Raw genomic sequence first — 15,629 nt, forward strand, 5'->3', positions numbered from 1 at the left:
CCTTTAAGGCGGGGGAACATGCGGAGGAGAGGCGGAGCTGCCGCTGTCACTCCAGCGTCTCCTCCGGGTCTGTGCGCGCTGCCTCCCCAGAAATAAACGTGCATCGCAGAGCGGCCAGCGGGCTCACACAGAGGGGACATGAGACACGCTGCCGGTCCCGGAGCAGCAGACGACCTGGGCTTCTTCTCTCAGCGGGACCGTCCGGGATCATGTCCTTTATTGATCACTTATTATCGCCTCGTGGGATCTCCACTGAATGAAAGAGAAAGTCCGCACCGGATCTGAAGCTGCGCACTTGTCCTTGTTTTCTTACCCCCGTGGTGGATGAGATCTCTGCCCATTTGATGTCCGAATAGCTCCGGGGCTTTTACCCCCCACCTGTTTCTCGTCTTTTCGTGTGTTTTGGGATTATTCAAGGAGATATGTTGTATTTATTTGTAATTATCCTGGCTGTATTTTCACATGCAGGTTAGTGCTTTCATTAAAGTTTGCTCATGTCAAGAGTTACTTCCAGTTAATGCATCAATATTGGATGTAAATGAAAAAGAGATGGAGATATAGGTTTAAAAGAAGGATCCTAGTTGAATACACAGTAGCTTATCTCAACACTCTCCTAGCCTTTAGCTCACATCCTATTAAAAAGCCTGGCGGGTTCAGCCTGACCTCCTCTCTTACAGACAGTTATGTAATTCATCATGAACTCCACATTTTTCCTGTTAAGGTTCTTCAGGGCAGAAAGTTAATCCGGGTGGCCGAGGTTAGCGACGGTCTCAATATGAGATGCTAAATGACTTTTCCATGATGTTTAATGGAAGGAGGCTGCCAGAGATTCCCAGAGTTCACGGGGGCTGCGGCCAGCAGGTGCACAATGCCTCTATTATCCTGTTTGCGTAACATTTCCGATCAACATACATCACTTGACTCGTGCACACGCACACCAAGTCACTCCTCTGAGTTCACCCCCTCGTACAACCTCTCAACCAAGCCCTCAAGTGAAGAGGTACCCTGAAGAACGGAGGAAGTATTCGATGAATTTGGGGTCAAGGAGCGGCGCAAAACACCATCTGAAGTTCTCGGGTGGCTCGATAAGGCCGATTCGATTCCTCATCAGTCGGGTTGATTGTGCTTCCTCTTAATCAATCCCTTTCAGATCAGGACAGCAGGTTTCCCATCACTGGGGACATGTGTGAACCTGTTGCATTTTACCCAGAATACAGTCAACACTTCATTCATCCTCTCAAAGTTCCAGCCTGGAAACCACCGCTAGCTAGTCTGAACCAAATCAGCGCAATGATGAATCCTAGAAGTGCGTTTTGAGTAAACAGACCCTTTCAACTAAGGCTGCCACACCTTTACAAACACACCTGACACCCGTGCTTTCACTTTGTCTTTGGTGTTTTCTCCTGAAAGTTGTTATGTCACTGCGGATCGTGTTCGCCGAGTACCTGTGTAAACTCCTTTTCTCCTCCCATCCTTCCAGCTCTCTCGGTGGAGGTGTTTCGTGCAGGCGTGGCCCCTCGCTGCGAGAGCCGAGCCTGCAACCCCCGCATGGGCAACCTGGCCCTGGGCCGGCAGGTGCTGACGCAAACCGTCTGTGGCCACAACGGGACCGAGCTCCACTGCTCGTACTCGGACCCCAACGCCAACCTGGCCTGCGGCGCCCCCAAATGTGCCAAGTGCAACGCCGGCCTGCCTCTGCTGTCCCACCTGCCCGGGGCCATGTCGGACTCATCCTTCCGTCACCCCAACACCTGGTGGCAGTCGGCCGAGGGGGTGGAGGCTGAGACGGTGCAGTTGGATCTGGAGGCGGAGTTTTACTTCACGCATCTCATCTTGGTGTTTCGCTCACCGAGACCCGCTGCCATGACCTTGGAGAGGTCCAGGGATTTTGGGAAGACGTGGAAGATGCTGCAGTACTACGCCGATAACTGCAGCGCTACCTACGGGTTTGAGGAGGGGAAAAAAGGCACAGGGCGCGATGGAGCCACGTGTACCTCTAAATATTCTGGAGCTTATCCCTGCAACCGTGGAGAGGTAAGGAGTTACCTAACATAGCTTGAAAGCATATTGTTGTTTTCCCTGTTAGCTACTTCACTTATGTTTAGAACTAAATACATCTGTCACTATCCTGCATGTAAACACACCCACACTGAAAATGAGGCTGGTCGTTGCTCAATATTTGAAGGTATATTGACCCAAGTCAGAATTTTGTGGAGGAGCTCAGGAACTATACTGCAGCCTATCACCAGAGGGCAATCACAGAGATTTGATTGTCAAAAGAAAAGTAAGGGCTCAAAAGATGCCCAGCAAGCATCATTTTGCAATGCCCCCTAGTGGGCAGACATGGAAGTGTCACAGCAGAATGGAGAAGTTGTAAACTTATGTGGAATATACAAAATATACATAAAGACCACGTGCAAGATGTGTTGTACATCACCTGCTTTATATTAAGTTGAATTTCTGCAATTTTCCTGAATCCAGACCTACCAAGATGGGTCTTAAAGCTGCTTAATGTAGGTGGAAATGAGGCTGCAAATGGGGATTTGGATCATTCATCTTGCCTAAAACAAAGAGGCATATCTTTCTTTTAAACGGACCCTCTCGGGCCGATGCACCGCCGACCATAAAGAAAACTACAATCCGTCTTCAGTAAGTCACGCAACATGCAGGGGTCATATGGTGTCGTTAGCACGCCGAGCAGAATGGAAGCAGAGCAGAGCCATGCGGGGAAGCTCTGTGTGTATGTGCATGAGTGAGCATTTAACAAGCATACTGTAGCACGAGAGGGCTTCCTGGAGCCCATTGATGTTTAATTGAAGCAGTGTGGTTGGGAGCTGCTCTGCAGATGTGCGTGGAGGCACATGCCAAGCGTGTGGCTTCTTTGGACTCCCCGCTGTGCTCTCAGATGCGTGTTTACGTCCCCTTTGGAAGTCGATCCGCTGCTGTGAATCCCTCCGAGCGCTTCGCCCAGGTGTTATGAGCTTTACTCCGCTTCTGTACTGTAAATCTTTTTTATGCCGCCCTGCCGGCGTAAAAACAATATGACTGTATTCAGTTAAAATGACTGCGGTATTTCAAGCTCCTGTGTGAAAGTAAAAACTGAACAGAGAGCCCCTTAAAATGAACTCCGACTTAGTTTTTTATGGTTTTTTGTGTGGTAAGAAGGAAAAAATATGACCTTCATTTGCTTTGGGTTTCCATCCTTGTCAGCCCCCTGCAATAAGACCATGAACTTCACCTTCTAACCCTGCAGCCAACGACGCAGAGGTCAAGGGGACCAGACCAGCTACTGGTCAATGTCTCATACTGCCTCTGTCCTCCCGTGTGTTTTCAGTGATTTTACCTCGCATCAAATCACAGTTCTGACAGCAAACTTCTTCAGGACGTTTGTGTTTGCAGCTGAGCTCCAGATCCTTCCCACCAGCCAGTATTGTGGACTGTGTTGATGTTAAGCACCTTCTAACATGTTTACCATGTTTGTCATCTTCTAACATGAATGCTGCTCCTCAGTTAGCTTCAGTGGAGCAAGTTCCATAACTGCTTAAGTCGTTCGTCAAATGGAAGAAAGATTACGAGTTTTGGCTTCTCACGTGAGGATTTGCTCCTTAAAATATGTGTACTTATGTCATGAAGCCTGGGAAAAGATTAGTTTTCAGCGCTCCAGAGTGAGACAAAAACATAAATACGTCAATGACATACACTGAATTGTTCAAAGCAAATAAGATGGATCACACGACTAAGGCCAGCCCCTGTGCACGTGTTGTTGTTAACGCATGTAATGATTCCAGGGTGGAAACCATTACTTGAAGTAGGTACTCCCAGCTTTCTGTCTCTGCTTTCTGCAGCAGATATGAAAGCGTGACACCGATTTCTCTGAAAGCCCTTTGTGTTCACCTGTAGTGTGTGTGTGTGTGTGTGTGTGCGCGCGCGTGCGTGTGTGTCTGAGAACTCAGAACTCCTTGTCTTATTTATGAGGTCAGCCAGGCGAAAAGAATGTGAGTGTTTGTTATAGGAACTGATCTCCTTAGGGAATAGAGCAAGGCAGACTGGCCTACACACACACACACACACACACACACACACACACTTTTGCCCATGCCCTTTTTAGATAAGCCCATACAGTAAGGGTCTCCGTCTGTCTGCTGGGAAGGAAGTTCCACGGCTCTGATGGAAGTTGGTACTGTTGGCCAGACACCCTCCCCCCTGTCTTACTTCTCCCATCACTGCCTATTGTGCCTGTTTACCAGATTACAGTCCACGGTGCTTTGATGGAATTATGCCCGTTTAAGCCAGGCTTTAATTTCAGTCTGGGGTGGACTCCTGGCCCCTGCTGTACTCCAGCACTCAGAAATGAGGCTCATTTTTTAAGGAGTCTTCAGTTGATTTGAAGATTCGTGATCAAAACCTGATCAACAGATCCTTCACATACCGCATTTTAGGGATATTCCAAGCAATCGTTGAAACAGAGGAGTTTACACAGAAGGAAAACATAAATGTCCTCCACTCTGGCAGAGATAAAAGGAAATAACTGGTAATAATTGCAGGTTCGTGTCAGGTAAAGACAGATGCTAGAAGCTAGTGCATCAGAAATGTCTAGTGTGGATGGATACCTAGCATAAAGAAAGGTGTCATCTGCATATGTGCAAAAATAATATTTAGTTTCTAAACTTTAGAGATGACTAAGAGACACCCCCCAACACACACACACACACACACACACACCCCTTTGGGGTTTCTGTTTGTGAGCATGCCAGTGTGGTTGTGTGAGTGCTGGTGTTGCTGTGGTGTCACAGGGCTGTCGCAGGGCTTTTGTGTGACTCTGAGTTATGTGAAGCTGCATCTCCATCGCCGTCTTTGTCTGGCCCAGCTTTCCATGCTCTCCCGTGGATCGGCGCCCCCCTCATCCTATTTGTCGAATTGTCTTAATTGTGGACCACAATGCCGTGACCCCGTGACCTCTACCAACAACAGGGAAATTAATAGTGCTCCTCCCATCCCGCTCGCAGCCAGTCATCCAGCCAATGAAGGAACAGCACGGGGGCTTTCCTTGCATCCAGATAACACACAATCGCTGCTCATCCCACGATATCGATGACAGCCAGGGGCAACAACACACACTTTGTGCAGAGACACATAACAAAAAATTCTTTCAGAGCAAAACATGGAGCAGACGCCAACTTTTTCACTCTTGCGGCAGTAGTAGCACTTGTTGCCACGGGCAGCGGTAACCATGGTGATGACAGTCAATAAAGGGATCTTCAATTTGAACGATGACCATGGGTAAAGACTTGAGAGGGGGCCTCAAGACACCCAATACCCTCATGGTCACAGGAAGACATGGTCAGAGTCAGTAGGTTTGGAATATCATACTTTGTTACAGAGGTGTTACCAAAACCCGGTTGTTCCACCCGTCTGATCCATTTTTTTTGACTCACATCCCATGAGTCATGACCTATAGTCCATACTGTAAAGACAAAAAACATTTTCACCACAAAGCTCCTGTCTCAATATCCTTTTGAGCAACAAGGAATAGAAGGTTTACCCATCTGATCTCTCTCTCTCTGACTCAGGTGATCTACCGTAGCCTTCCGAAGTGGGAATCTCTGGATCCTTTCGGAGACGAGGGCCAGCAGCAGCTAAAAGTCACCAACATCCGTATTCGCCTGCTGAAGCACCAGCCGTGTCCGTGCCAGGCCAAAGACCTCAACGCTGCACGCGAGCATCTCCCCACCCAACATTTTGCCATTTACGACCTGATAGTGAAGGGCAGCTGCTCCTGTAACGGCCACGCTGAGCAGTGTGTCCCTGCTCTGGGTTACCAACCCATCAGAGATCGGACCAACCACGTGGTAAGAGAGCAGCGCTACAAATGTCAACGAAATGTAGAAATATTGGTGACAAGAGCTTATTGACAAGAGCAAAACCCCAAAACGGGAAGAACCTAGAAGGAACGTTTCATTTTGCGTTAACTCGGCTTCCCTCTGCCCCCTGCTACCAGTTTGGCGCTAGCTAAAGTGATCACCAGTTGTTCCATGAGTGACATAGCGGATCGACCTGAAAAAGCTCCGGCATTAATGAGAAGGACGCGGGCATTCTGCCACCTGGGATAATCCCACTGTAGTCGCAACTTGTCTCAACTGTGATGCAAATTCCGCGTGAACATATGAAGCAACTCTCTTATTGGCAGTCTCAAACGCTCATTTAGGTGTGAGCGAGTAGACAAAAAAGTAGTTTCACCTCTGACTTTTATGTGCTGTGTCTTTTATGGCTTAAATGCCCTATTGAATAATCGCCCTCTGCGCTTGGCAGGAATGTGTATCATATAACCCACATGTGCATGTGTGAGCGCTAAAGCTTAGTCATACAAAACAGCAACCCGCTAATCTTTAAAATATGTAATACTGTTGAAAGATGTCATGACTTGCGAACTGTATGGAAGAGCCACACAAACCCAGTAAGTACAGGATCCTATTTGTTTCTGTACACTAAATACATGAAGCATAAGCCCGATGTTGAAAAACCTGCTCCAAAGCTCTCTTTGTCTTGTTTTGACATTTCTTTTCATCCCCCCCCATGGGCTTGTTTTTCACTTGTTCAAAGGAATGTAAGATTATACGGTTTGATATTTACAGACTTAAATGGCTTGTTCACTTCATGTTGGCAGTTATCGTAATAACAGACTAAAAGAGGGGTGGGGGGGAATCACCTTTCTTTCTACTGCGTCCCCTTGTTCTCCTGTCCACTCTGATAAACAGCTGTCTCTGTGCTGATAACAGACCCTAGAGATGTGGATATTGATTCAGCCGAGGGTTAATGATGGTGCTGATGTGTGTGCGTGTGTTGATAAAGGTGTGATTCTGAGTCCTTTCCTGGAGATCAACACTAAGTGTTTCAGAGCCGGGCTCCTATCGCTGCCATCTCCACAAACACAAGCGGCGGCCCGCTTTGAAGCCGAGCGCCCGTTCCGCCGCAATCAGCGAGGCTCAACGGGAAAAGTGAGAGTTTCCTTTACAGCTTATATAATCAAAGGTAGATTAAAAAAAAGAAAACTTCTTGTTTTCTTTTCTAAACTTGCAAAGCAAAGCTACAATTGCATTTCTGACAATATCCATATTTAAGTGTTTAGAAGCCTCAGACATTGTGCAAAAACGCTTCTGAGTTGTTTAAAAAAGCTGTTCTTTATGCTGACTGGTTGGTTGGTTGGTTGGCTGGTTGGTTGGTTGGTTGGTTGGTTGGCTGGTTGGTTGGGTGGTTGGTTGGTTGGGTGGTTGGTTGGTTGGTTGGTTGGCTGGTTGGTTGGCTGGTTGGTTGGTTGGTTGGTTGGTTGGTTGGTTGGTTGGCTGGTTGGTTGGCTGGTTGGTTGGTTGATTGGCTGGTTGGTTGGTTGGTTGGTTGGGTGGTTGGTTGGTTGGTTGGTTGGTTGGTTGGTTGGTTGGTTGGTTAATGTTCTGTTGATACTGTATTTATGGAAGTATTTCAAAATAAGATTAACACTGGCAGGGTTTTAGCGGCACTAACTAGCTTGTCCTAGAAACAGTAATGCCAGGTTGGTTTACGTCTTTGTGTTAACCTTGTTAGCATCTGACTTTGCTTTTTGCTGTTTGCTACAGGCATGTTTTAGTAAACAAGACTAGATTTAGATCAGAGGTTTTAAATACTGATTCACATTAATCTCGTTCGACAGTTTCTTAATAATAATAGAAGTTCTATTTTACTTATTTACCTTTGGGCCTTTCAGTCCCAGTGGGGGTTTTTTTTTTTTTTTTTTTTAGCACTGGTCATTGAATCCACAGGTGAAATACATGGTACAAATATGACTATGGGGCAGTTTTTGGTATGTCAGGTGACTACATCTCATGTGTTTTCTTTACTTATATCAGCTTTTGTTTGTAATAGAGCTTTTGATAGCTGGTTTATTGGTCCCACTCTTCAAATCCTTAAATCTGACTGTTTTCATGCCAAGGAATTCCAAGTAGCTTTGCTGAGTATTTTCATCAGGATTTCCGTATTTTGAGGGCAGAAAATCCCCCAAAACAGTCTTTAGACCACGGGACTGTAAAACTGTCCTCAGCACGACAGGATGATAACAATAAAGGATCGTTTCAAAGGCCAGGCACGTCGCATGAGAGCGAGAGGCAGCGCCACAGACCTCACCTGAACTGTGACCAAGATGTAAAGTTTTCACCGCAAATTGTTCTCAAGTGTGCTCACAACATTACTGTAGGTCACTGGAAGGGTGTTTAGCAGTGAGCTATGCGGGAGCATTCCGTAGACACGCGGTGGCTATAAGTCACTTCTGCTGCCTATCAGCACTTTGTGTCCGTTTCAAACCAAAGCCACCGTTACTGACAAAACCCAAACAAACGGCTCGAGATGGGAGATGGCCCCCATCTCCCATCTCGAGCCGTTTGTGATTGCTGAGCAGCCAGGGAAGAGATGGGCGTGTGCAGCGCAGCAGAGCTATTCCCATCTACTTCAGTAAGAGGTCAAAGGTCTCCTGTATTGTTTATATTCATCACTGTACAACATGCTCTGCATTGCATGCATGCACAAAAAAAACGACTAGTGTTTGTTATACAGATTAGTTTTGCACAATAGATGACATGGTAGTCACATCAGGCCAAAGCAGCTCTACCGCCACCCGGTGGTAGGTTGAAGTAAGTCAGCAAGCACCACCTCCACTTCATTCTCTAATTCAAGTGTCGATTTTCTCTACTTTTGTTTGCTAACATCCATCCATTGAACACCACTGTCATATTTTAGCTATGTTTTTGAGGAGATTGGAAGTGATTTAACTATAGTCACTGTGTCGTGTCCACATGCAGTTTAAAGAAAAGGAGACCCTGCTAAGCACCATCCATCCTTCAGTCCACAAACTAAAAAAGTCAAGTAAATTCAGACCATATCAAACCAATCCGAACTGTCCTGTGCTGAACTGAACAGTGTGGCTCAGTAGAAAGCTTAAACAAATCTTTTTTTTATGAATATAAAAGACAAAATCTAAAGATGAATCCTTTGTGAAGTGTGTATTTAAGCTAACAGTATATAAACCCAGAGACATGAAATAGGGTCTTCTTTTACACTAAAACTAGGTCCAATGTTATCATTTCCATCGACAAACATTACCTCTTGTTTGTTTGGTCTGCTGAGGGTAAGGTGTGTGTGCTTCAGTATGCAATGTTTTGTCTACTTTAAGCGTGTGTGTGTGTGTGTGTGCCTGTTGTAATCAGTGGTGAAAGTGATCCTGATATGTAGAGTCATTACTGCCCAGACACCGTGAGCGTAGACTAAAAGAGCACTTTGTTTGTTTGTTGTTTTGTGCTCCTGTGCAGCTCAGGCGATAACGTCTGTCTGTTAGCCACAAAGTTAGCACACATGTAAACACACATAATGACACCCAGGAGTAGCTACTGAAGCGTTAGCGGCAATTAGCTCAGTCGTCTAACTACTTACTTTGTTGCCTCATGTGTTTAGTTAAGTGGATACTTTTATACGCACATTTCTGAATGAAACCCATGTGTTTTATAAAAACCTTTGGTGGATTCCAGAAACACATCCAGCTGTCGTGTCCTCTGAAAGGCCGCATTCGTGGTTTGCGTGTGTGGAGCTCGCAGTGTGTACATGTGTTAATTGTCCCGTATCACAGTATGGTAAACATATGAAAAGGTTTGAAATACCAGCTGTCTGGACGCCAGCCAGCTGCTGCTTCTGTTGTCTTCTCTCGTTTCCTTCCTCCGTCCATTACTTCTCTTCAGCGCGACTCGTTTCGCTCTTCCTCTTGCGATATGTGTCGGGTTTGATGTTATCGCCATTTAAACGTTATTGTCAAAACATTCTCATGAAAGCTGGAATTTAGAGGTGGGGGAACTTAATTTGTGAGACTGTAGTCAGGGCTGGATGCAGAAAACCTAGCTAAAATATTTGGGATTTTTAAATGGTTGCATCCTTTTCATCCTGTCTGTGCGGGAGCACATTCACACGGTGATGCCAAATACAAGCAGAGGTCACGACATCGAACGCTAACTGTTGGAAACAGATAATCATTTATGAATAGCTTTTGACCACCAGGTTCAAACATCCTCTAACATCATATACGCTCTAATAACGCAGTAGTAATTCCAGTAAATGTACCCAGTTACGATCACCAGTTCTCTTCTCTTGTGTTGACGGGAATTAGCAACACGCCACACGCACCGTGGGAACCCGACGCAGCTCCCAGCGTGGGTTTTCTACGTTTGTGATACTGCTTGTGTGCGTTGGCGTCATAATGGTTGTATAATCTTATGTGTGTGTCCTACATTAGTCGCACGGTGTAACGCAAACAAATAAAGAGCTTCCTCAGATGCCTTGCTCCCCCCTTCCCTTCTTCAATCATTATCCAGCGTGCATGGCATTCCAGCTCACAGGAATGACAAGGAGATTGTTATTGTGCTCTCAGTGTTGCATACTTGCACCCTTCTCATAAACACACACAGAGCCTTTTTCAGAGGCCCTTTCTTTTCTCCAGCAATGAAGCCAAACAATCCATTTCCATTCACTAACGTCAGGCGAGGGAATACGAGAGAGAAAGAGTCTATCATTCTCTCCTTTTCCTTGTTACTAATGAGCTCTTTCTCCCCCTCTGTCCTTTCCTCCTCTCTCGTTCTCTCTCCCAGGTCCACGGAAAGTGTGTGTGCAGACACAACACTGCAGGTGATCACTGCGAGCGCTGCGCTCCTCTCTACAACGACCGGCCCTGGCAGCCCGCTGACGGGCTGACGGGGGCTCCGCACGAATGTCAAAGTGAGTCCAACAAACGCAGACACACCTTTTCCCGGCCGGGGAAAACAAACTTTGTTTCAACTTGAAAAAATCCCCCTCGGATCGTTTTAGGCGTTGCGAACGGTGCTTCAGTCAACTAAACACGTAGTTTTGGTAATTCAGTTGCTGTCATGTGTCCATTTTTGCAGGGTTACCAAGCAACCTGCTACTAGTTCCATTACTGTGGAACTTTCACAAATGTGGTGATTTTTTGAGCTGTCGGAAGCTAAAGATCCTTGATATGGTCATTTCCTCCATCTCGCGCTAGAGTGCAAATGCAATGGACACGCCCTGAGCTGCCACTTCGATTGGACAGCGTGGCGCGAGTCGGGACAGCGCAGCGGAGGCGTGTGTGACTGTCTGCACAACACCGAAGGGCGGCAGTGTCAGAAGTGCAAGGTCAACTTCTACAGGGATCCCCGACGACCGCACGCGGCCCCCGACTCCTGCAAATGTAAGGCACCAAACACGTCGTGGAACAAAACCTAACACAGAAAGTCCCGTCATGATGTGACGTAAAGAAGTTCCAAAAGAATGTTGAGTCAGGTGCTCACCGTTCAATTATACAGAGTTTGTAGTAAGAACAGAGGGATTTCACAAGTTAAGTTATTTGTTTTTGTTTTTGGCAAACTAACACATGGACCCCCACAACCACGTAGAACACCTTGTAAAACAAAATAAACCATTATTAATGACAACAATAACCTCATACAAACCACACTGGCAAACATTTGCTCAAGGAATGTCAAGGATTGCAATCACAAGCCAGGACGTGCACGATGAAGTTGATTTCTGATGGGCACTGGGCTCTGGGTGTGTGTGTGTGTGTAAGTTGTTAATCATCAGTGGTGACATTCCTTTGACTTGACTCAAAGAATGAATCAGAACCCCTGGTCCTTGGTCTTAGCTTGTGTGTGTGTGTGTGTGTGTGTGTGTGTGTGTGTGTGTGTGTGTGTGTGTGTGTGTGTCTGGCTTGATTGGCACGCTGTCCTCCAGCAGCAAGACAAGTCTTACGTAAACACGCGATAGTCATCCCCAAACATGGAGTGGTGGCTACATTCTCCCTCTGATTATCTGTCAGATTTGATCTGTGAGCTCAGTCCTCCAGGTATGCTCGACTCAGACGTGATTACTGGTGCGTGTGTGTGTGTTTGCAAGAGGGTGTATGTATGTGTATGTGCACTGAATTTATAAACGCTATCAAATTGCTATAGCCCATTTAAAAACATCCAGTGATGGCAAAACAGTGAATGTGTTAGCCTTTAGCTCATCACGCGTCTTCACTAAACTGAAAGGCTGAAGGTTCTGTTGAAGGTTCTGTTGAAGGTTCTGTGTTTCCTTTAATATTTAACCAAGTGTGACAGTGTCATAATGTTTAAGTGGCTTGGTTTATATGCTAATTAACTAAAGTTAGCATAGGTATGCCTTCTTAAAAGCAACTGTGTGTGTGTGTGTGTGTGTGTGTGTGTGTGTGTGTGTGTGTGTGGGGAGGGAGGGGGCCTTCATGATCCAACGACTGATTGATTAAAGATAAATGGAAGAAGAGCGAGGTTATGGCACCGGTTGTGAAACCCTACTTCAGCTGTTTGCTGACAATGTAGGAATTTCCCTCTTATGCGAAGAACATAGCTTTCATACCACCTTCCGAGCGGCCCGAAACCACTGTAGTCAGTCTCACATACACGCACACACACACACTAGCAGTGTATATTTGGAGGTGTGTTTGCTCAGGAAGGTGTTTTGTCATGTCTCAGCATAGGTTTTTATTATCAGGCCCGCTGCGGGTGACAGCTCCATTAAATACACACGTATTTACACAAGAGTCCCGGGGTGGCGTTCATAAATTCTTGCGCTGGTGTGCAAACACCCATTCATCAAACACATCTCTACACGTGTTCGGGCTTAATAAAACCGAGGCGGCGCTGTAATCTGGCTTGATTATTAACGTGCGGAGGCTGCTCATTAATCCGCTCCGATTCACACTCGCGTACAAAGTTTCTCCAGTTAGAGTCGGTCGTCACGGCGTTGCATGGACAACGTCAGCAAACGTGTTATCTTTGTGATTGGATTGATGAAGTTTATCTTATCTCTGTTTTTATTGGTGACTCGAACGGTCCGTGGAGGTTTATTTGAATTAACCGCGTTACAAAGAATCATGAAAAACCCTCTTACATTCATGCACGTTTAGAGGTTTACGGCTACGTTAGCGACTAACCAGCCAAACCAGGAAGATTAGCTCGACAAAACGATGTGTTGCTGCTCCTCACACGCTCAACCCCAATGACAGCGAGTCCATTTTATGCCTCTTTCCCCAACTCCTCATATTCCACAGGATTATTTATTATTAGGTGATTGTTACTAATTAACTTTGATCAGATTGCCAGATTTCTCCACATTGCTTTTACCTCCTAGAAACCCTAAAAACTGTTCTGGTATCGGTTGAGTGGGAGCACATTGTTTACCACGAGTGGCCAAATGTGATTGAATGAGTGAGTTTTTCCATCTGGGATGGGTGGAAATAGAAAAATTCTCCAAATCGGCTGAGGTCCATCAGAAAAATCTGTACAATTTCCTCTGGATGGGGAAATGAAGCCAATACTTCAGCCTTCACGGGGCGGTTTTGGAATCATGTCTGTAAAATATTTGGCTGGAATCTAAACAAACAGGTTTATTCAAGATATGACACAATAAAAACCTTACAATTGCTTACATATTTGAGGAAGATGTTATGGTCTGGAGTCGCTGAGGAGTATTTTTTAAGCACGCATCGCTAAATCATTATGCGTGCATTAGGTCAATGTTTATTTTTGCTTTAAGGGTCGTTCTCCAGTCCGATGCTCTCCATAAACACTCACCAGATTCCTGGATGAATTTGTAACTCGAGTTCAGCTGAATTTGCAGTTTTGAATATAAATATAGGATTAAAGGAAGGACCTGAACTGTAACCTTGTCTCTGTTGCTGCGCGGGTCCAGGATAAGTGATTGAAAGAGCCGAGGGTGGCAGGAGATGGGGGGGGGGAGCGGGGGGGCGAGGGGGGGGGGGGTGGAGGTACAGTAAGGACTGTAGTTGGAGTCATTTACTGCCTGTTGAGCTTCACGCTTCATTAAACAGCAGAGGAATGGCCCCAAAGAACGCACCCCCAGCTTTGTTCCCTTCTCCTCCACTTCTGCCTCTCCCTCGCCACGCCCCTCCTAACTCCGCCTGCCCCCCTCCCTGTCTGCCCAGAAATGGGGACAGATTTATGGGGGGAAGGCTCCCCCCACCCCGCCCTGAGGGGTCTGAGCATTAGCAAGACAGCAGACAGTGTTGATGGGTTTTTTTCCTCACGCCGCCAGTGGAAAGAAGTGGGTGTGTGGGTGTGCCGATATTGTTTTTTGGTTGTTTTAAGCGCAGACAATTAACAAAAACACACAATAGGGAAAAAATAGCCATAGTTAGCAACGGCTGCTAAGATAATCAAGGGAGGTGTTGTTCGTCCTTCGTCCTGACCCCTTCTGCCACCAGCAGAGTACGAAATCTCTACTGAAATCACTTGTTCTCTATCCAGTACCACTGGTAACTGACACCCCATATACCTTTTGAACCCGCAGCATGCAACTGTCACCCTTTGGGTTCCCTGCCCTTCCATTTTGACGGCTCAGTCTGCGACCCCTCCAATGGGAACTGCATCTGCAAACCCGGGGTGGGAGGAGCCCACTGCGACAGGTGCATGGTGGGATACTGGGGCTTCCACGACTACGGCTGCCGTCCATGTGACTGCGCGGGAGACTGTGACCCGTTTACAGGGGACTGTGTGTCTGGGTGAGTGTCGGGCAGGTTTCTCTCCCCTCGACCCGGAAAGTGAAAAAGCAACTGAATTTCTTTGGGTTTGTTTTATAGATCCGATCTGGACCTGTACAACTTAGAGGGAAACTCCAGCGAGCCCGTCAGGATCTTCAGAGTAGACGAACTCTTCTCTGCCCTGCACTACTCAGGTGTGTGCGTGCATGTGCATGCGCGTGTGCGAGTGTGTGTGTGTGTGTGTGTGTGTGTGTGTGTGTAGGTAGACAGTCTGTCCTTTCTTTTGGACCCCCCACTGCCAGCGCTACCTTCAAACTGCAGCTTTCATGCTTTCATTGGTACATTCCTGACTGGACACACGTGCTGCTGTTGCATTCTTAGGACGCCGTGAACAGTATCTGAGACCACACACACACACACACACACACACACACACACACACACACACACACACACACACAGTGCACTAGATGTAATAAAATATTAATCTGCTTGCGTCTGTCTCCTGCAGAGAAGTGTGAGTGCAAAGAGCAAACTCTGATCAACAGTAAACTCTTCTGCACCATGAATTATGCATATGGTAAGACACACACACACGCACACACACACACTCACACACACCAAAACAGTGGTCAGTGTTTTTTAATTTCCTCTTTCTTCTCAGTATTAAAGGTCAAAGTGCTGTCAGCCCACGACAAGGGCTCCCACGCCGAAGTGGAGGTCAAAGTTCAGAAGGTGCTCAGTCAAAACCCCAAGGTGAAGATACAACGTGGTCGGGCTACTCTTTACCCCGAGTCCTGGACCGCCCGGGGCTGCACCTGCCCCCTCCTCAACCCAGGTGAGAGACAGCCCAAGACGTTTTCAGAGCGGTTCGATTCCGGTTGAACCACTTTTGTTGTTTCCGGATAAAAACCTCAATTAAATGTTTCATAAATGTATATACTCAGGCAAGACCCTCTACCCTGTCCAATCAGACCATCACTCCCACTCTGACCTGTCCATTCATCCCATTAATCCCACTATAACCAGTCCCACCATCTATCCCACT

At 46.6% G+C, this 15,629-nt stretch overlaps 1 protein-coding gene across 1 annotated transcript in view; it reads left to right on the forward strand.

Annotated features, from left to right (window-relative positions):
• Positions 1–15,629, forward strand: part of ntn4 (netrin 4) — a 16,761-nt gene continuing 1,132 nt past the window's right edge. The window contains exons 1-9 of the mRNA XM_011613257.2: positions 1–468; positions 1,481–2,034; positions 5,571–5,849; positions 10,656–10,782; positions 11,069–11,254; positions 14,392–14,602; positions 14,681–14,775; positions 15,093–15,161; positions 15,246–15,419. Of these exons, the coding sequence (XP_011611559.2) occupies positions 423–468; positions 1,481–2,034; positions 5,571–5,849; positions 10,656–10,782; positions 11,069–11,254; positions 14,392–14,602; positions 14,681–14,775; positions 15,093–15,161; positions 15,246–15,419 (1,741 nt within the window). The 5' untranslated portion in view covers positions 1–422. The remainder of the gene's footprint in view (positions 469–1,480; positions 2,035–5,570; positions 5,850–10,655; positions 10,783–11,068; positions 11,255–14,391; positions 14,603–14,680; positions 14,776–15,092; positions 15,162–15,245; positions 15,420–15,629) is intronic.

This window comes from Takifugu rubripes, chromosome 18 (genome assembly GCF_901000725.2).
Source record: "Takifugu rubripes chromosome 18, fTakRub1.2, whole genome shotgun sequence".
Taxonomy (NCBI): Eukaryota; Metazoa; Chordata; class Actinopteri; order Tetraodontiformes; family Tetraodontidae; genus Takifugu; species Takifugu rubripes.